General features: G+C 40.7%; 1 protein-coding gene across 5 annotated transcripts in view; it reads right to left on the reverse strand.

Moving 5' to 3' along the window:
- Positions 1-21,525, reverse strand: part of LOC141103311 (myomegalin-like) — a 716,510-nt gene that overhangs the window by 342,889 nt on the left and 352,096 nt on the right. For all 5 annotated transcript variants that reach the window (XM_073592764.1, XM_073592765.1, XM_073592767.1 and 2 more), the window contains one exon: positions 15,385-15,524. In XM_073592764.1, coding sequence (XP_073448865.1) covers positions 15,385-15,524 — 140 coding nt within the window. The remainder of the gene's footprint in view (positions 1-15,384; positions 15,525-21,525) is intronic.

The following is a 21,525-nucleotide window of genomic DNA, read 5'->3' on the forward strand; positions in this document are numbered from 1 at the left end:
CTACTTTTCTAAAAAATTGTCTCCTGCAGAATGCAATTACGAGATTGGGGACAGAGAATTGCTAGCTATCAATTTAGCTCTTACCCACTTCAGCCCCGGAAGACTTTACCCCCTTCCTGACCAGAGCATTTTTTGCGATTCGGCACTGCGTCGCTGACAATTGCGCGGTCGAGCGACGTGGCTCCCAAACAAAATTGACATCCTTTTTTCCCCACAAATAGAGCTTTTGGTGGTATTTGATCACCTCTGCAGTTTTTATTTTTTTGCGCTATAAACAAAAAAATAGCGACAATTTAGAAAAAAACACATTATTTTTTACTTTTTGCTATTATAAATATCCCCCAAAAATATTAAAAAAAAACAGTTTATTTCCTCACTTTAGGCCGATACGTATTCTTCTACATATTTTTGGTAACAAAAATCGCAATAAGTGTTTATTGATTGGTTTGTGCAAAAGTTATAGCAACTACAAAATAGGGGATAGTTTTATGGCGTTTTTATTGATATATTTTTTTTTCCAATAATGGCAGTGATCAGCGATTTTTATCGTGACTGCGACATTATGGCGGACACATCGGACATTTCTGACACATTTTTGGGACCATTGTCATTTATACAGCAATCAGTGCTATACAAATGCACTGATTCTTGTGTAAATGACATTGGCAGTGAAGGGGTTAACCACTAGGGGGCAGTGTAGGGGTTAAGTATGTCCTGGGGAGTGTTTCTAACTGTGGGGGGCGTGGCTTCGTGTGACACGTCACTGATCTCTGCTCCCGATCACAGGGAGCAGAGATCAGTGACACTGTCACTAGGCAGAACGGGAGATGCTTGTTTACATTAGCATCTCCCAGTTCTTCCTCTCCGTGAGACGATCGCGGGTATCCCCGTGGCGATCGAGTCCGCGGGACCCTCGACCCGACTCATGGAGCTCCCTGGTGGCGCGCACGCAATGGCACAGCGGCAAATTTAAAGGGACGTATGGGTACGCCCATTTGCCCAGCCGTGCCATTCTGCCGACATACATCGGCGTGCGCCAGTCGGGAACCGGTTAAAGAATGGAGACATCTCCTCGAGGGTACCACTGTGACGGTCCTCATTTTGACTGACCATAAGAATCTTACATTCTTGTCTGAGCCTAAACGCTTATCTCCCAGAAGGGCACTACGGGCTATTTATCTGTCAAGCTCCAATTACATTCTAATCTGGTACTGAATGTAAGGGCTGATTAATTGTCACAACAGTTTTCACCCTCTTCCAAGATGAAGTCAGTTCCTACTCCTGTGATACCTCCAAATCGCATTCTAGCCTTTATGCGCACTAGTCTCACTTCACCTTTGGGTGACAGAATTCTTGCTGCTCAGATCTCCACACTGCTTTGCTCCAGACATATCCATTCTCCCAAGGCAGCTGGTCACCCAGGAAAGAATCAGCTCATCTGGTCTATTTCTCAACAATTCTGGTTGCCTAGTCTCCGCGCTGATGTAACCACCTTCGTAGCCGCTTGTTCCATGTGTCTCAGAGTAAAACACCACGACACCTTCCAGTGGGCCTCCTACAACTCATACCCAATGGAGAGAGGCCTTGGACCCACTTGTCTATAGATTTTATTGTGGAGTTACCCAACTTCCAGGGCAACACATTCTTATTGTGGTTGACCGGTTCTCGAAGATGTCTCATTGTATTCCGCTTAAGAAGTTGCCCACATCCAAAGAACTGGCATCCATTTTTGTTTGGGAGATCTTTCAGTTACATGGGCTACCCAAGGTTATTATCTTGGATAGGGGTAGTCAGTTTGTGTCCAGGTTTTGGTGAGCCTTTTGTGCACAATTGGGAGTTCAGCCTTCTTTCTCCTCAGCATAACACCCACAGTCTAATGAGACCGTAGAACGAGCCAACCAAGCAGTTCCTATGTTGCTATATTTCTGACCACTATAAAAACTGGTCAGACCTCTTACCTCGGGCGGTGTTTGCTCACAATAGTGCCGTCAATGTCGCTTCCCAATTCTCTCAGTTTATGACGAATTATGGTTTCCAACCATCCGTGTTGCCTGACACATTTGCTCCTCAAAGAATTCCTGCATTAGAGGAGCATCTCTGTTCCACTTGGGTGCAGGTCCAAGAGTCCTTGCGACGTGACAGTTATAGGTACAGACTCCATGCTGACCGCCGACACATACCTGCGCCTTTCTAAGGGGGTCTGGCTGTCATCTCGAAACCTCTGACTCAGTGTTCCCTCACTGAAACTGGCACTGCGGTATATGGGGCCTTTCCGTATTCTCCGTAGGATCAACCCAGTGGCTTACACATTAGACCTTCCTTCTAACATGCGTATTTCAAATGTATTCCGTGTTTCCTTATTAAAACCTTTGGTGTGCAACTGCTTTACCACCTCGGTACCACGTCCTTGCCTGGTTCAGGTTGAGAACCATGAAGAGTATGAGATACAATCAATCGTTGACTCCCATAGGTCCCACATACCCTGTTTCCCCCGAAAATAAGACCTAGCGTGATTGTCGGTGATGGCTGCAATATAAGCCCTACCACCCAAATAAGCATTACCATGTTTCCCCGAAAATAAGCCCTACCCTGAAAAGAAGATCTACAAGGACTTTAACTAGGGCTTATTTGGGGGGTAGGGCTTATATTGCAGCCATCACCGACAATCACGCTAGGTCTTATTTTCGGGAAAACAGGGTAGTACTTTGTTCATTGGAAGGGGTACGGTCCGGAGGAACGTTCTTGGGTCTCATCCTCGGACGTACATGCTCCTGTCCTCCTCCGTGCTTTACGTAGACAGTTTCCCCTCCAACCTGCTGCTCCGCTGAGGGGGAGGGGTCGTTGAGGAGGGGGTACTGTCAGGGCTGGGCTCTTAGCAGCTCTCTTCTCTGTGCTTAGGCTGCTCAGCTATCGGATAATTGTCAGTGGCTCACCTGGTTATCATTATCTGCTCGTCAGTCCCGCTTAAAGCCAGCCCCTTCTGGCTATTTAAAGCGGTTGTATACCTGCAAATTTTTTTTTTTTTTTACCCCTGTAAAGCAAAAGGTGTAATGAGCTAGTATGCACCGCATACTAGCTCATTATGAAATACTTACCTTAGAACGAGGCGTCGGTATCTTACCTGGTCCACGCCGAGGGAGCTGTCATGTTGCCTCGGCGTGTCTTCCGGGTATCGCGGTTCCAGCGCTGTGAGTGGCTGGAGCCGCGATATCATCACTCACGCGCATGCGCGTGGGAGATTTCTTACCCGGCAAGGTCCGGCAGTTGCCGGGCCTTCAGCCGTGAATCCCCTGTGCGCATGCGCCGCTGCAGTCAGCGGCACATAGCGAGGGGAATATCTCCTAAACCGTACAGGTTTAGGAGATTTTTTTTTTACCTACAGGTAAGCCTTATTATAGGCTTACCTGTAGGTAAAAGTTACAAAAAACACTATACAACCACTTTAAACTGCCTTGTTCACTCCTTTCCTGCCTTCGCCTGGTCAACATATCTGGAGTTTTTCTGCTGTGCTGCTGTGAAAGACTTTGCCCGGCTGACGTCCCTTCTGGTTCCTGATCCTGTTTTTCTGCCTCCGACTACAATGATCTCTGGTTTCCTGATTACTGGCTTGTCTGACTATCCACTTTGGCTTCCGATCCATGGCTTATGTTTTGACTACATTTACTGGTCAGTATCATTTTTACCATTACATTAAAAAGTGTGATTTTTACTGCATTTCTGTCTCAATCTGATTCATGGTTCCTGACAATAGTCCTGACCCATTTAGCACATCTTTGCCTTAACTTTTTCAGCACCTGTTTTTGGGGCTGTTACCTTCCAGGTGACGTATGTCACACATTGTAGTCATGCTTTCCAGATTTTGGACGAAGGGCCTAAAATTGTTATAAACCTTGCTAATCTGCCCCTTTCCCATGGACCCTTGGTATATTCTATTGCATTTGAAGCCCCAGGCCTTAGGAAATCCTTATTTAATTTGGATACATACGTTCGACTAGCCGCAAAAAAAATATTGCAAAAAAGTGGTTTGTCCCCTTGGCGGAAGTCCATCCACACATAGGTGCCCTCTTTATTAACAAAAAGCTTACTAGCATCCTAGACTCACATAAAAAAAATCTTAAAAACCTGGTCCCCGTGGATACAATACGCCCATCACTCCTTGTCCCCTGACGGCTATACACTGCTATAGGCATTAAGGCCCTGGATTTCTGGTCGGGGGGTCCCCAACGTGTCCCCTCTGTTCTCTTTTCCCTCTTTCAATGTTGTTCTATTTCCTCCCTTCTTTTTTCTCTCTCGGCCCTCTGATCTGGGAGGCCTTGGTTACTATGTCTCTTGACTATCCTCTGTAGAAGACCCGACTCTCACATCCACTCCAAGATTACCTTCCAATTAATGGCTAATGCAAGATTTACCCGTCTCCCCCCACGCCCTCCTTTTTTTTCTCCAACACCTTCTCTTTCGTACTCATCCTCTTGCCTGACCTTTATAGTAATCAACCGTATTGTCTTTTCTGTTGCTATTTGTCTATACTTTTTCCTTTAAACATTTGTATGGGATACGCAAAGTATACTACACAACTTTCATAAAAGCTTATTGCAAATGAAAACATTATTTTTTTTTTTCAATATTGCACATTTTCTTGTTATACAACACTAAAAAAAGTATCAAACAAAACAAACGAAAAAGTAAAATTAAATATTAATCATAACAAGAAAAAACTAACAAAAATCAGCAGAAAAACAATAGCTAAGGTGAAAATAAAATTAACTTACAAGAATTCTTTAACTAATGTCATATGCACTTCAAAGGTCACAATGTTTTGGAGGTGGTGATCTGCTTGGCATCATGTTACACCCTAAATCTGGGTGTAACAAGGTCTTAACGATGGAGTTAGGTGTTAAAGCTGTAATGTGAGGTTACCTCATTCAAACTGCATCTATCTGTAAAAAGGTTAGAACGCATCAATGCACTGGAAATAAAGCTCCCTCTCAGTATACAGTGGTGTTAAAGTGTTTGTTACCCCAACACTTCATATTCCTGATATGTGCCTGCTGTACCATGTACTTGTATGAAAAAGTCTCCTGTTCTCTTTGTATTGCTTCCTTTATGTGAAATCCTTGTTGTTTCTGCTAGTACCCTTGCTTTCCTATTAAAAACTGACCACACTAAGCAAGAGAGCACACCGTGGTGAGTTCTCTAGCTGTGCTGGAACTCAGCCTGCTCTTCTCCAATGATCAGACTTGTCCTGACACGCCCCCACTGCACAGCCATTCCCTGGGAAGCTCAGTGTGCTGCTGCTTCTCCTCCCCCCAGCTCTTATGCAGCTGAGAATAGAAGGAACATGATCACTTATAAAAAGGGGAAAAAAGGTATTTATGATTTTTATATCTATACACAAATGTTTTGCTTTTCATTTCTATTCATATTCCATTTATATTTTAAACTGAATGGGTTGTTTTACAAGGTGATCGTTTACAATCACTTTAAATAGAAGCAAACATCCTCCATCAAACACAAAATGAACAAAATCAGATTGGACCTGACCAATTGCCACATACTTGAAAGGCAGTTACTTGGACAAAGCAAAAATACTATAAAAAGTTACCTAATTAGACTCATTGTTAACCAATACATTGCAGTATCTAAAAAAGCCAGGCACAAACTAATTCTGCCTAAAATGTACCACAGTTTAGGTGTTTTTTTTTTCATTTGGTTAGATTTTTATTCCCCTGTTAATGCTCTCTGGAAGGTGTAATTGATACTCTTTTTCCATGACCTTGCATTATGACCCTGTCTACCACAGGGCTTATTGTGATGTTTTTGGTCTAGAAATCAAACAAGCCATTACAAGAAAGACTTAAAGTGGAACTTTAGTCAGAAAATGAAGTCCTGCTAGATCACTTCAGACTGGCTCCTTTTGCAGGTCTAGCTATGAAAAACATTAAAAATAAGTGCCTGTTTAAAATCCATTAATACACTGTCTCACCCTGCTCTGCACACGCTCAGTTGCTCTCTATTTTTAGGCACTAACAAAAATTGTAGAGGTCAATCTGCTGACAGCATTAAAGTGGAATTATGTTCTCCTATCCTTTACAGCCAAGGAAGCTGCTTCTGTTTGCAACTGCCATGGTGCCAGTTTTGACACCAGCTATTTAATGGTTTGAAAGTTTGGTTGAGGACACAAGCAAATGTGACAGGTAGCAATCCTGGAAATGTAATTATTTTTTTTAAACTGTTAAATCAATGGGTCTAGTTTCGCTTTATGATTTATTGCTGTTTAGGGGCTCTGGGCTTCAGCAAAATGACAGCCTCTAGCAAGTAGAAACAAGAGCAATGCTGAAGGCAATTTACAGCACACACTAGTTTTGGCACAATAAATAATAATGTGGAATACATGTTACTTGCTAATGAACATTATTTTTTATCAAGATGTTATGGTTAAAGTTCCACTTTAAATAGGAAACCTGGGTCAGACGTCTTAACAACTCTTTTATAAACAAAGGGATATGAAACCCCTGCTCTACATCCATACAGTATATTTAGCAAGATCATGTATGAAGGGTTTTAAGATGTAGAAATGCTCAAGACCAGCTTTTTAATGATTTCCGAACCTGACAAAGAACTCAAAGACATGGGCAAACTTCCAACTAATATCATTATTAAATATTGATGCAAAGCTCCTTGCAAAAGATGGCAAATCGCTTAGGTTTTCGATATCATCAAATCAAAATCTAAATGACACTCTCTACAAAGCCAACTAGAACATTTTTTTAGAAGGTTGGATGGCTGGTGAAGACATAGTGACAAAGCAGGATTCAAGGTTTGGAAAAATAAACCCTTAAAGATGTCGTAACTGCCAAAAATACACCTTTACATTTTTTGCCTTTGCCCTCCATACAGTATACCACAAATTAGTCTTCAAATTCATGTGGGCCCCCAATTGCCCCCAGCTTAATAGTTCCACCTTTTACAAGTACAGACTTCCAGGAAGTTTAGGTGGAACTTTTACTGATAAATACTATGCAGTAGGGCTGCAACTAACGATTATTTTCATAATCGATTAGTTGGTCGATTATTGTTTCGATTAATCGATTAATCGGTTAATAACCTTAAAAAAAAAGTGTGGTGTATAATTTAGGTAATATGTAAAGTTTAAAAAAAAAAAAGCAATTTATTCTTAAATATCTCTATGCAGTGGTAAATATAAACAACCAACTATATGGTTAGGGAGCAAAATATTGAATCCACTCTGAGAATAATAGACAGAAGAGATATACTGTATATACTATTAGAAGAGAAATACAGTTTTTTGGCCAATTTTTTGTTGGGCAGATTAAAAAATACAAATTGCTGCAAAAATGCATTATATGCTTATCTGCAGCTTCTCCATTGAAGTATATTGAACCAAAAAAGCACCGTTTTGCGTTAAAAAAAAAAAAAAAAGTCCCTGACCCTTTCCAAATACGCAGCGGCTGAAAAAAAGCATAGATGTGAACGTGTCCCATAGAAAACCATGTTAAATGAACTGTAGTGTGTTTCTGCAAAAAGCACCAAAAAACACAAACATGTGAACCAGGTCTAAGACGTTTAGTAACATAAGGGGGTTAAAAAAAAAACTAAAATGAGCCCTTTATAGTACAAAAAAAGCAAATAATCGCTACTGTAAGGGGTTCATTTTTTAACTGTAGAACTGTCAAAGTAATATTTACAGTAGCGATTATTTGCTCTTTTTGTACTATAAAGAGCTAATTTTATTATTTTTAATCCCTTTATGTTACTGGCCGATTAATCGATTATGAAAATAGTAATCGATTAATTTCATAATCGATTCGTTGTCGATTAATCGATTAGTTGTTTCAGCCCTACTATGCAGTATTGCAAATAGCATTCCCTCAGGACTGGACGACTTTCCCAGATTCCAGTGGTAAACTATCAATGATTTTATACTAACAACTTTCTTCTCAGCCTATATGGTGTTAAATTCTTTCAAACATATTCCTAAACAGAAGTTTTTCTGATATCCTTAGGTTAAAATAAATATTACATCTAACTAATCATATATTTGTCAAAATCCTGCCGCCTCAACTTCTGCAACATTTCCAGAATTTGCCCCTTCCTGACCATCGACACCACAAAGCAACTTATCCATGCCTTGGTTATATCCTGCCTTGATTACTGTAAGTCCCTCATCACTACCTTTACACAGGCTATTCCCCCTTCAGTCTATTGTGAATACTGCTGATAGACTTATACACCTTACTAATCGATCCGTGACTGTTGCCCTTTTCTGTCAATCTCTTCACTGGCTTCCACTAGCCCAAAATACGATACCACGATGTAGAAAGTCATCCACAACACTGCCCCCAGCTACATACCAACCTCATCTGCAGATATTTCACTCAATCTGTCCTCTCTGTTCCTCCCAAGACATCTTGCTCTCTAGCTCCCATGTCATCTCCTCCCATGCTTGCCTCCAGGACTTCTCCCATCCTCTGGAACTCCCTACCCCCAGTATGCGATCCTTGAATACTTATTTATTCAGGGAAGCCTACCTCACCTCTACCTAAGAATTGTACTTGAGTTACTTCCATCAGATCATCCTCTGCAGCTATTACCTTTTTTTAACCACCTTCCACTTCTTTTAGATTGTAAGCTCCATGAGCAGGGCCCTCCTTTTTCTTCTGTTTTGAACTGTATTGTAATTGTACTGTCCCCCTTATATTGTAAAGCGCTGTGCAAACTGTTGGCGCTATATAAATCCTCTATAATAATAATAATGATAATAATATATCTAGATACATTGCAATGGTGTTAAATGTTTGGAAAGGAGTGCCCTTTTATTGATAGATTGAGATTTACACGTTTGTGTTTGTATGTACACTTTTCTCTTCTGCCTTGAAATTTTGCATCCTTCTTCACATACAAATAAAAGATACTTAAAAGAAGAATGAAGGTGTGTTGATTACCTATTCTGCTTGCATGGATATCATTTACATTTAGAAATTATACTTACCTTCTCTTTAAATCATTTTTATTAAGCAAAACATTTTTCTCTCACGTATCAAAACAATCCATGCAATAAAATTACAAAAAGGGCCAAAATACATCCCTGGGAATTAGACCAGTTAGCCTAACATCAATAGTATGCAAGCTCTTGGAGGGGATGATAAGGGACTATATACAAGATTTTAGTAATGAAAATGGATTCATGAAGAATCGTTAAAAAATATATAAATGTGTCTGCGCTAAATTACAATCAAAAAATGACACTTAGTGCTATACACAAATAACTACAAAAGTGCAATGTGCAAAATTATTTCAAAATCAAAGTGTTAAACCAGGAATGAAAATGCAATCATTCCTCAAATAAAGTGAAAAAAGGTCTTTAAAGTTCATAAAGATTCAAATATACAGTGCACAAAAAAGATGTTCAGTTCAGTTTTGGACACCAGTTCTCAAAAAGGATATCGTGGAACTGGAGAAAGTGCAGAGAAGGGCAACCAAACTGATAAGAGGCATGGGGGAGCTCAGCTATGAGGAAAGATTAGAGGAACTGAATTTGTTCACTCTTGAGAAGAGGAGAATAAGGGGGGATATGATCAACATGTTTAAATATATAAGGGGTCCATATAGTGAACTTGGTGTTGAGTTATTCACTTTACGGTCAACACAGAGGACAAGGGGGCACTCTTTACGACTGGAGGAAAAGAGATTTCATCTCCAAATACGGAAAGGTTTCTTCACAGTAAGAGCTGTGAAAATGTGGAATAGACTCCCTCCAGAGGTGGTTCTGGCCAGCTCAGTAGATTGCTTTAAGAAAGGCCTGGATACTTTCCTAAATGTACATAATATAACTGGGTACTGACATTTATAGGTAAAGTTGATCCAGGGAAAATCCGATTGCCTCTCTGGGATCAGGAAGGAATTTTTTCCCCTGCTGTAGCAAATTGGAGCATGCTCTGCTGGGGTTTTTTGCCTTCCTCTGGATCAACTGTGGGTATAGTATTGGGTATATTGGATTGTACGTTTTTTTTGTTTTTTTGTGGTTGGACTGGATGGACTTGTGTCTTTTTTCAACCTGACTAACTATGTAACTATGTAACTATGTGTCCATAATCAGTGAGGTCCATCCATCCTGCTCATCCGAAAAAGTGTATCACAATATAGCATGCCTTAGTGTTCTCCAGTGACCCCCAAAAGCACATGCGCTCACCTTGAAGTGTGTGACACAGTAATTAAACTCTGTCAAAACACGCTTTGGAGCCACTCCTGGGCTCTATGGGATCAACGGTGTAGGTCTCCAGTGCTCTCAAATAACGTCATAAATCATATGTAAAAGAAAAGAGACTCCATAGTGCAACATAACAAAGGATTTTTATTTTTAAATAAACTCTCCCCTCTTAGGGGTACTCACATAGTTACATAGTTACATAGTTAGTCAGGTTGAAAAAAGACACAAGTCCATCCAGTCCAACCATAAAAAAAAAAAAAAAACAAAAAAAAAAAACAAAAAACAAAAAAAACGTACAATCCAATATACCCAATACTATACCCACAGTTGATCCAGAGGAAGGCAAAAAACCCCAGCAGAGCATGCTCCAATTTGCTACAGCAGGGGAAAAAATTCCTTCCTGATCCCAGAGAGGCAATCGGATTTTCCCTGGATCAACTTTACCTATAAATGTCAGTACCCAGTTATATTATGTACATTTAGGAAAGTATCCAGGCCTTTCTTAAAGCAATCTACTGAGCTGGCCAGAACCACCTCTGGAGGGAGTCTATTCCACATGTTCACAGCTCTTACTGTGAAGAAACCTTTCCGTATTTGGAGATGAAATCTCTTTTCCTCCAGTCGTAAAGAGTGCCCCCTTGTCCTCTGTGTTGACCGTAAAGTGAATAACTCAACACCAAGTTCACTATATGGACCCCTTATATATTTAAACATGTTGATCATATCCCCCCTTATTCTCCTCTTCTCAAGAGTGAACAAATTCAGTTCCTCTAATCTTTCCTCATAGCTGAGCTCCCCCATGCCTCTTATCAGTTTGGTTGCCCTTCTCTGCACTTTCTCCAGTTCCCCGATATCCTTTTTGAGAACTGGTGTCCAAAACTGAACTGCATATTCCAGATGGTGTGGGTGTGTAAGTGCACCATTCTATTCAGGTGTTAGCATAAAAAAGCAGATCGCTTGGTATAGCGTGCCATGTACTCATCCAACTCTTTCTCCTTGCTGACAGCTCCGTCCCTCCCCTCCCTTGGGGAGGGGCCAGGACGGAGGGTCCTGGCCCCCACCCACACCATGTGAGTACCCCTAAGAGGAGAGAGTTTATTTCAAAATAAAAATCCTTTGTTATGTTGCAATGTTGCGCTATGGAGTCTCTTTTCTTTTACATATGATTTATGACGTTATTTGAGAGCATTGGAGACCTACACCGTTGATCCCATAGAGCCCAGGAGTGGCTCCAAAGCGTGTTTTGACAGAGTTTAATTACTGTGTCACACACTTCAAGGTAAGCGCATGTGCTTTTGGGGGTCACTGGAGAACACTAAGGCATGCTATATTGTGATACACTTTTTCGGATGAGCAGGATGGATGGACCTCACTGATTATGGACACATCTTTTTTGTGCACTGTATATTTGAATCTTTATGAACTTTAAGGACCTTTTTTCACTTTATTTGAGGAATGATTGCATTTTCATTCCTGGTTTAACACTTTGATTTTGAAATAATTTTGCACATTGCACTTTTGTAGTTATTTGTGTATAGCACTAAGTGTCATTTTTTGATTGTTTGTAATTTAGCGCAGACACATTTATATATTTTTTAGCACTACTTACACGGGTATGAAAGGTGATTAGTGTTTGCAGCTGACTTTCACTTAGGATTTATTTTAAGGCATTAACCCTTCTGTGGCTCGCAAGATTTTTCTATATAATTTTATGAAGAATCGTTGTTGCCAAACTAATCTATTAGCCTTCTATGAGGAGGTGAGCTGCCATCTAGATAAAGGGAGGCCCGTAGACGTGGTGTATCTGGATTTTGCAAAAGCATTTGATACAGTTCCCCATAAACGTTTACTGTACAAAGTAAGGTCAGTTGGCATGGACCATAAGGTGAATACATGGGTTGAAAACTGGCTACAAGAGCGAGTTCAGAGGGTAGTGATAAATGGGGAGTACTCGGAATGGTCAGGGGTGGAAAGTGGAGTCCCCCAGGGTTCTGTCCTGGGACCAATCCTATTTAATTTGTTCATAAATGACCTGGAGGGTGGGGTAAACAGTTCAATCTCTGTATTTGCAGACGATACTAAGCTAAGCAGGGCAATAACTTCTCCGCAGGATGTGGAAACCTTGCAAGATGATCTGAACAAATTAATGGTGTGGGCAACTACATGGCAAATGAGGTTTAATGTGGAAAAATGTAAATGCATTCGGGTGGCAAAAATATGAATGCAATCTACTCACTGGGGGGAGAACCTGTGGGGGAATCAAGGATGGAAAAGGACCTGGGGGTCCTATTAGATGATAGACTCAGCAATGGCATGCAATGCCAAGCTGCTGCAAACAAAGCAAACAGAATATTGGCATGCATTAAAATGGGGAATAACTCCAGAAATAAAGCGATAATTCTCCCACTCCACAAGACTCTGGTCCAGCCACACCTGGAGTATGCTGTCCAGTTCTGGGCACCAGTACTCAGGAAGCATGTGCTGGAAATGGAGTGAGTACAGAAAAAGGCAACAAAACTAATAAAGGGACTGGATAACATTAGTAAGGAAGAAAGGTTACGAGCACTGAACTTATTCTCTCTGGAGAAGAGACGCTTGAGAGGGGATATGATTTCAATTTACAAATACCACACTGGTGACCCCATAATAGGGATAAAAACTTTCAGCAAAAGGGAGTTTATTAAGACATGTGGCCACTCATAAAATTAGAAGAAAAGAGGTTTAAGCTTTAACTGCGTCGAGAGTTCTTTACTGTAAGGGCGGCAAGGATGTGGAATTCCCTTCCACAGGCGGTGGTTTCAGCGGGGAGCATTGATCGTTTAAAGGGGTTGTAACCCTCGTTTTTTTTTTTAAATAACAAACATGTCATACCTCCACTGTGCAGTTAGTTTTGCATAGAGTGGCCCCGATCTGCCTCTTCTGGGGTCCCCTGGCAGCACTGGTGGCTCCTCCCCGCATGCCCACGTTGAGTGCTCACATTGGAGAAGGCTCTCCTAAGGTGGACACCCGTGCGGGCGCGCTCCCGAGTCTTGCTTCTGTGTCCATTCACACAGAAAGCAGGACTCGGCCCCGCCCCCCTCGTCATTGGATATGATTGACAGCAGCGGGACCCAATGGCTCTGCTGCTATCAATCTATCCAATAAGGACACGAGACACCAGCTGGTGTGCTCGTTCCCGGTCGGAGAAAGATCGGGGTCAGGTAAGTAAAATGGGGGCTCGGGGGGCCTGCAGCACTACAGAAGGTTTTTCACCTTAATGCATAGAATATATTAAGGTGAAAAACCATGAGGGGTTATAACCCCTTTAAAAAAACTATTAGATAAGCACCTGAACAACCACAACATACAGGGATATACAATGTAATACTGACATATAATCACGCACATAGGTTGGACTTGATGGACTTGTGTCTTTTTTCAACCTCACCTACTATTTAACAATAATTCAGTTTTATCATGCCAATACAAATACATAACTCCTCCTGACCCACCCCCCTCCTCAAAAAAAAAAAAAAGACCCACACCAGCACAAACACTACTTATCAAAATATATTTCCAGCATACATTTCCCAGTGCCATGTTTTCCAAATCTTTTCAAATTTGCCCACACATTACCTCCTTACATATACTGACCTTTCTATAATATTATTATCATGTTATTAACCATTCTCAACCAATCTGCATGTGTGGAAGGCAAGGGAGATATCTATTTCTAAACAATTAATTTTCTAGCCTGATAGGGACATCTTAATACAACTATTTGGATTGATGATGGGACCGTTTGATATTCCTTTTATTCCGTACACATAACTTACCATAAGGTTATGTCAACAATTTTGTTCCAAATACTAAATTTATTGTGCCTCCCACCTCCTCCCAGTATCTATGTAGTTTGGAGCAACTCCAGACCATATGAATGAGACCTGTTTCCATCTCCCAAACAAAAATAATTTCCTCATGTATAATATATTATAAAAATCTGCGTTAATTTTTGTGCATGAGTGGCAATGATGAAGGTGTGCTGATTAGTTATTCTGCTTACATAGCTATTATCTAATTTTAGTCATTAAGGAATTATACTTACTTTAAACATATTAAGACATGCACAACACAATTAAATATGACAAAACACAATGCAGGCATAAAAACAGTTTTATTTTGACTAGCAGAATTGTGCTCGTTCCAGAACAGGCAAGGTTAAGGATATCACAAACAATGTTGAAGAAGTGTTTTATATACAGGAATGTCAATAAGAAGTGGAAACAATGTGTAAAATTTTGTAATGAAAGAGGAAATTAAAGTTCTATATCTGCAGGAGTGGGTTGCCAAAGGTCATGGCGTTGAGCAGTATGTGAAAGAGAGGATGAGTGAGAGTATGGCAGGGGGCAATTTGTGCAGGGAAGGTGTGTCAGAGGGTGTAAGAGTGGATAGTACTGTATGTAAATGTCAAAAGGTATGATAGTGCACTGTATGTGCAAGAGAGAAGTACCAGATGGTATGACGGTGGGTAGTAAACGAGGGAGTCCTGAAGAGTATGACAGTGAGTAATGTGCAGGAGAGAAATGTGAATGTATGAACATAGGCAGCATATGCTTGATCGAATTGCGAAGGGTATGACAGAGGCCAGTATGTGCAGAAAAAAATTACAGTAGATATGATGTTTGGGAGCACTAGTGTAGAGCAAAGGCTATGTCAGCATACACAATCTGGAGACAGGGTGTGTAAGAAAAAGCAGGGTAAAGAGTAAGAACTATTGGAGGATAGGTCTTGTTCTCCGTATAGAGACAATCGAAGGTCTATTAGAACCAGAAGTAATGACAAGTAGAAACTGAAAACTGGCTTACCAGATCAATGGATCAATATATGGGATAGGAGGGATTAGTCAAAAAATGGTTTCACAAATATGAGGTGTCTAAATGTACTAAATTATATGTAATATGAGGTAAGCTAAAATAAATAAAGATATCTAATGCTGAATTGGTCAGCTTAAGTTAGCAATAAATTATGTACTTTATTTCAATCAGCAGATTTACTTTGTTAGCTAATGCGCTTTGGGGAAGTTAAGCAACACAATTCACTCTGGTTAAAAAGCAGTCAAACAATTTGTAATTAGTTGTCATGCTTCAAAGGAAAGTTCAAACACTCTATTTCCCCACCTCCAAAACCAGATACAAATATGTTTTCCGACTGCAGGGCAGCTAGTTGTTCAATTGTTTTCATCAAGGTTTCTTCAAGCTGACTCCTCAGCGTCTGTATAGTCAGAACCTCATTGAGAATTTTGGAGCTAAAACTAACACTGTTAAAATAAAGAGTTTACAGCATTAACATATATTCATATTTTCACCATTTACTAAACAGAATAAGATAGAGAATAAATCCTCAAAAGCAAAGTTTGAATTAAGTAATGTGTCAGTACACTCAAAATGTACATTTTAGGCATAGGTGGAACCAAATGTGCTGTCATCTTCTGATTTCCTATGCCTTGGATACTACAAGGTCTCATTGCCATCATTTTATTTATTATTTATTTTTATTTCAGGTACTTATATAGCGCCGTCAATTTACGCAGCACTTTACATATACATTTTACATTCACATCAGTCCCTACCCTCAAGGAGCTTACAATCTAAGGTCCCTAACTCACATTCATACATACTGGGGACAATTTAGACAGGATCCAATTAACCTACCAGCATGTCTTTGGAGTGTGGGAGGAAACCGGAGTACCCGGAGGAAACCCACGCAGGCACAGGGAGAACATACAAACTCCAGGCAGGTAGTGTCGTGGTTGGGATTCGAACCAGCGACCCTTCTTACTGCTAGGTGAGAGTGCTACCACTACACCACTGTGCCGCCCGTTTCAATTCAGTTCCAGTCCAACTTTTGAGTTTTGGGTGCTCCCACCCACCTTTGCATATTTGGGTTTCATTTGCTAAAGTTAAAAATAAATTAAATAGACAGAAAGAAACTAAAAGGTGAAATAGCACAATCCAGAGCTTTACGACTGTAAAGGCTAGGTAGTTCATTTTAGCATATATATCTACCCTGTTCCTAGCCTCATCATCTTACTGTACAGAACAGCTCCAGCAACAATCAAGATAAAAGAGAAGAAAAGCAGCGCCAACCTAAGTGCAGTATTAAAACATAAGTGCAGTATTAAAACATATACGTTTTATTATAAGTCGAAATGCACTCACTCAGAGTATGACAGATACAGGCACATCAGATAAAAATCGGTCCGGGTAGGTAATGTGGTGGGCAGCAGGGCTCCACAGGAGGCGATCCTATGTGCTCTAATGATTGATAGCTGTCTTATAGAGCTTTAACAGAACAAGGAAAAAAGTATATCACAACTTACTGTTATATACATGTGATCCTTGTCCATCATCACCTCTCTTATGCATTTTATTGTTAATAGTCCATCCACATTCATAATTGGGTTTCTACATAGACCACTCAATGTTGAACATGTCCACTTTCAGCAATTCATTTTTACTTCAGTCTTTGTTTTGTATGCTCTTGATTGTTGCTAAGAATATACAATATTTTGTTGCGCTAGGGGAAGACAGCTGTAGATTGGGGTGAGCAATAACTAAAAAATATTAGATATTAAAACATTAAAAAGTAGCTTATCTAAAGCATCGTTGTATAACAGTTATATATGAAATACAATACAATCAAATGGTAAAAAGAGTCCAGGGATGATAGTGGGTTGATGAACAATAGTCCAGGCATAAAATTGGGATAAAATGAATGAGGTCCCTGGTGGGGATAAGAGGTGGGGGGGACAAACGGAGTCTGGGTCTATAACCTCAGGGGGAGAGATACTGGCACAACACAGGAGGCAGCATGCTTGAAGTACAGAAGTCACCTTTAGAGGGAGATAAAAGAGAAGAAAAGCAGCGCCAACCTAAGTGCAGTATTAAAACATATACATTTTATCACAAGTCGAAATGCACTCACTCAGAGTATGACAGATACAGGCACATCAGATAAAAATCGGTACGGGTAGGTAATGTGGTGGGCAGCAGGGCTCCGCAAGGGGCTATCCTATGTGCTCTAGTGTTCTCCTCTAAGCCCGTCTGGCGGCGCTGGTGGTATCCAGTGTCACAGGCTGGGGTGAGAGAGGCACAGCGTGGATCTTCTGTTATAGACCCAGACTCCGTCCCCCCCCTATCCCCACCAGGGACCTCATTCATTTTATCCCAATTTTATGCCTGGACTATTGTTCATCAACCCACTATCATCCCTGGACTCTTTTTACCATTTGATTGTATTGTATTTCATATATAACTGTTATACAATGATGCTTTAGATAAGCTACTTTTTAATGTTTTAATATCTAATATTTTTTAGTTATTGCTCACCCCAATCTACAGCTGTCTTCCCCTAGCGCAACAAAATATTGTATATTCTTAGCAACAATCAAGAGCATACAAAACAAAGACTGAAGTAAAAATGAATTGCTGAAAGTGGACATGTTCAACATTGGGTGGTCTATGTAGAAACCCAATTAAGAATGTGGATGCACTATTAACAATAAAAGGCATAAGAGAGGTGATGATGGACAAGGATCACATGTATATAACAGTAAGTTGTGATATACTTTTTTTCTTGTTCTGTTAAAGCTTTATAAGATAACTATCAATTAATGTGTTTACAAATGCAGCCCACAAACATAATGTATTACCATGTTTTATCATAATTTAGCCCACCTCTCTTGTTTTAATACCCCCTGCTCCAAAATGCTTGAATAATTGACTGATTGGTCAACTGTAATAGTCAGGAAAAATGTATCTTCCTCCTGTGCATGTCCTATGTCAGCTTACTTTTGTAATGGGTATTATTACACCTGTCATTAGGCTTCCTCCAGATACAGTATATCTTTAAGTTGGCTCTAGCAATAGAAAATATTTTCAGTGCCTCAGAAGTAGGGAGTCCAGAACAATATAGTCAAAGAGGCACTGGTAACTTGCACATGTAGTTAAAGGAAAATGTCAAACAAGCTTAATAGCATTGGAAAGGTGGCTCCCACACAGCAAGGCTTCTCTAAATGGGCAGCTGACAGAAACTCAAACCATAGAAATACAGAAAGGCGTGCAAAATCAACTATACCAGAATAAACATAAAACATAGTCAAAATGATGAAAAAGTATGTCTAAATATGCATGCATACGACCATACCACGAATTCTAGAACATCACATAATAACAACCAAATTGTAAGATGAACTTCAGTTGTCTAAACTGAATGAATACAACTAGTTTGTGTGACAATTATTTTGTTATTATGTGATGTTCTAGGATTTCTGGTATATTCTCATATGCATGCAGATTTTTCATCATTATGGCTATGCTTTTTGTTTACTTTGCCCTGATGAATGGGCAGTGATGTTTGCCCAAAATGCATTGCCTCTTTTTATGTGACTTTTTTTTACCAACAATTAAAATGATCTTGGACGTTCTCTCGCAAAAACGCCATACATTATCCTTGATATGATATATAAAGAGATCTTATACTATACCCATTGCACACTCCCCACTTACACAAAATTATGGTCAAGGGATCTAGAGATGGAGATACCCCTTGAGGATTGGCACACTGCATTTGTGTTTACATATAAATCTTCGGTCTCTTGCTATGCGCAAGAGAAAAAATTCAAATTATTATCTAGATGGTATCGGGACCCAGTTTCCATACATTAGATCTTTCCTGAATCTTCAGACATATGCTGGTGCTGTCATGAAGCGAGAGGAACATATCTGCATATATGGTGGGAATGTAACTGAATCTGTCCATTTTGGAAACAAATCTCCCAGATATATAACAAAATCTATGATGAGTCTCTCACCCCTTCTTCACTTTTGTCAATTTTACCTGGCTCCATTAAATCACAAAAATCAAATCTTCTCATTTTCTTCTTATCAGCTGCATGACAGCTTATTTCCAGCTTCTGGAAATCAACCACTACACCTCCCCTAAATTTATGGGCGGATCTAATAAATGACACCATGCTTATGGCAAGCTGGGGATCTGGACGTGTGGGAAAAACACAACAAATTGTGCTACATATGGCTTTATTACTCAACCTCAGACAAGTTTCTTAGAAGATTCTCTACTTAGACAGGAGATTTCCCACATTGCTCCCCTTTTGTCTTTCTCCAATTCATACTCTCCACAGGCCCAGGAAGTGTCAATGTTGGCCACCAGTAAGCCAAATATCCTATTGATCCTATCCAACAAAAAAGATAAAAACTGCAGAATTTTGAAACACTAATGCCCTGTACACCTGATCGGATTTTCCGAGGAGAAAGTGCGATCGGATTGTGTTGTCGGAAATTCCGATCGTGTGTGGGCTCCATCGGACTTTTTCCGTCGGAACTTCCGGCACACAAAGTTTGAGAGCAGGATATAAAATTTTCCGACAACAAAATCCGATCCTTTAAATTCCGATTGTGTGTAGACAAATCCAACACACAAAGTGCCACGCATGCTCAGAATAAATTAAGAGACGAAAGCTATTGGCTATTGCCCCGTTTATAGTCTTGACGTACGTGTTTTACGTCACCGCATTCAGAACAATCGGATTTTCCGACAACTTTGTGCGATCGTGTGTATGCAAGACAAGTTTGAGCCAACATTCGTCGGAAAAAATCCGATGGATTTTGTTGTTGGAATGTCTGTTCAATGTCCGATCGTGTGTACAGGGCATAACATGTACTACACTTATGCTCTACTTTATTCTGGTCATGGCAAATTCTGCTATAATTCAAGTTAATAATAACAAGAAAATGCTAGAATGTGGACCTATACTGAAATGTCAACATAATAGCATGTCTGTTTTTCGAACTTGGTGGGATGGACTAGATTTCCAGAAAGGCTGAAATGTACCGTATTTATTGGCGTATAACACGCACCGGCGTATAACACGCACCTCAAGTTTAGGAGGGAATTTTAAGGAAAAAAAACTTTTAGGAGGGAAGTTTAAGGGAAAAAAAACTTACATTTACATGCCCATCATTGCAGCCTTCTCAGTGCAGCCTTGCCCCAGTGCAGCCATGTGAGTGCAGCCTTGTGAGTGCAGCCTTCCCCAGTGTCCATTGCAGCCTTATCCCAGTGCAGCCTTGCCCCATTGCAGACTTGCCCCAGTGCAGCCATGTCAGTGCAGCCTTGTCAGTGCAGCCTTCCCCAGTGTCCATTGCAGCCTTATCCCAGTGCAGCCTTGCCCCAGTGCAGCCTTGCAGCTTGCAGTTTGAAAATGGCGCTGCTCCCCTGTGATCCCCTGCGATCCTGAGCTTCAAAATCGCCGACCGCGATTTGAAAATGGCGCCGCCGGCGCCGAAATACACAGAGCCGGTCCTCTGCTCTTCTCGGCGGCTCTCGTTCCCTTTCGGCTCCACTCGTAGTCCCGCCCGGGATGGGCGTGACTGTGAGCGGAGCTATCCGAACCTAGCCGAGTAGACTCGAGTGAAGCCGAAAGTGGCCGAGAAGAGCCGAGGACCGGCTCCCGCAGGGGATTGGCGTATAACACGCACCTGCGATTTTCCCCTGATTTTAAGGGGAAAAAAGTGCGTGTTATACGCCGATAAATACGGTATTTACTGAGAATGCACTGCTCGTGTTTTCCTTAAGCATAGATCACATTGAGGGTTGCAGGAAAGAAAATCCCTGGATTTCCCCATCAGCACAGTCAATGTTGATGGGAGAATCCCTCCAGCTGAGGTATTCTGTGCTCCCGGCAGAGGGCAAAGAGAGCTGGCCCTGGCGGAGGAACACAATTATTATTGCTAGCGGCTATAGCCACTGGCAATAATCGAATTCTAGAAATCGATGGATCGACTTGGGTACAATCAGCTTGCCCATACATGGATCTAATCTTGCCCAGTTCCTGCTGAACTGGTGGAGATTCATAATATCATTTAATATATGGAATATAATGTGACATAAAGTCCACTGTGTGTGATGAAAAATGAGTCCTTAATCCATGTAAGAAGTTTAGACACCACCAAATGAATAGATTACACGCTTACCAAATGGCGTGTGAATCTCTAATTAAAGAGAAGTCAAATTGAGCCTGTAATAGGGCACCCTGCCCTGGGTTCTTATAGGAAATCACTTTGGTTCCTCCACTGCTGATGGTCAGGACTAATGGCCACTGATTGCCCCTAGGGAATTCCCTCATATGGTATGCAAACACAAAAGAAATGCTCCAATAGTATAAAACCCCATGGGTAAGGTTATTGATTAAAATCGTGATGGATGTGTAGTATGCAATTTAAGTAGTGTGTCCTTACATA

The sequence above is a fragment of the Aquarana catesbeiana genome, linkage group LG07 (genome assembly GCF_042186555.1).
Source record: "Aquarana catesbeiana isolate 2022-GZ linkage group LG07, ASM4218655v1, whole genome shotgun sequence".
Classification (NCBI taxonomy): domain Eukaryota; kingdom Metazoa; phylum Chordata; class Amphibia; order Anura; family Ranidae; genus Aquarana; species Aquarana catesbeiana.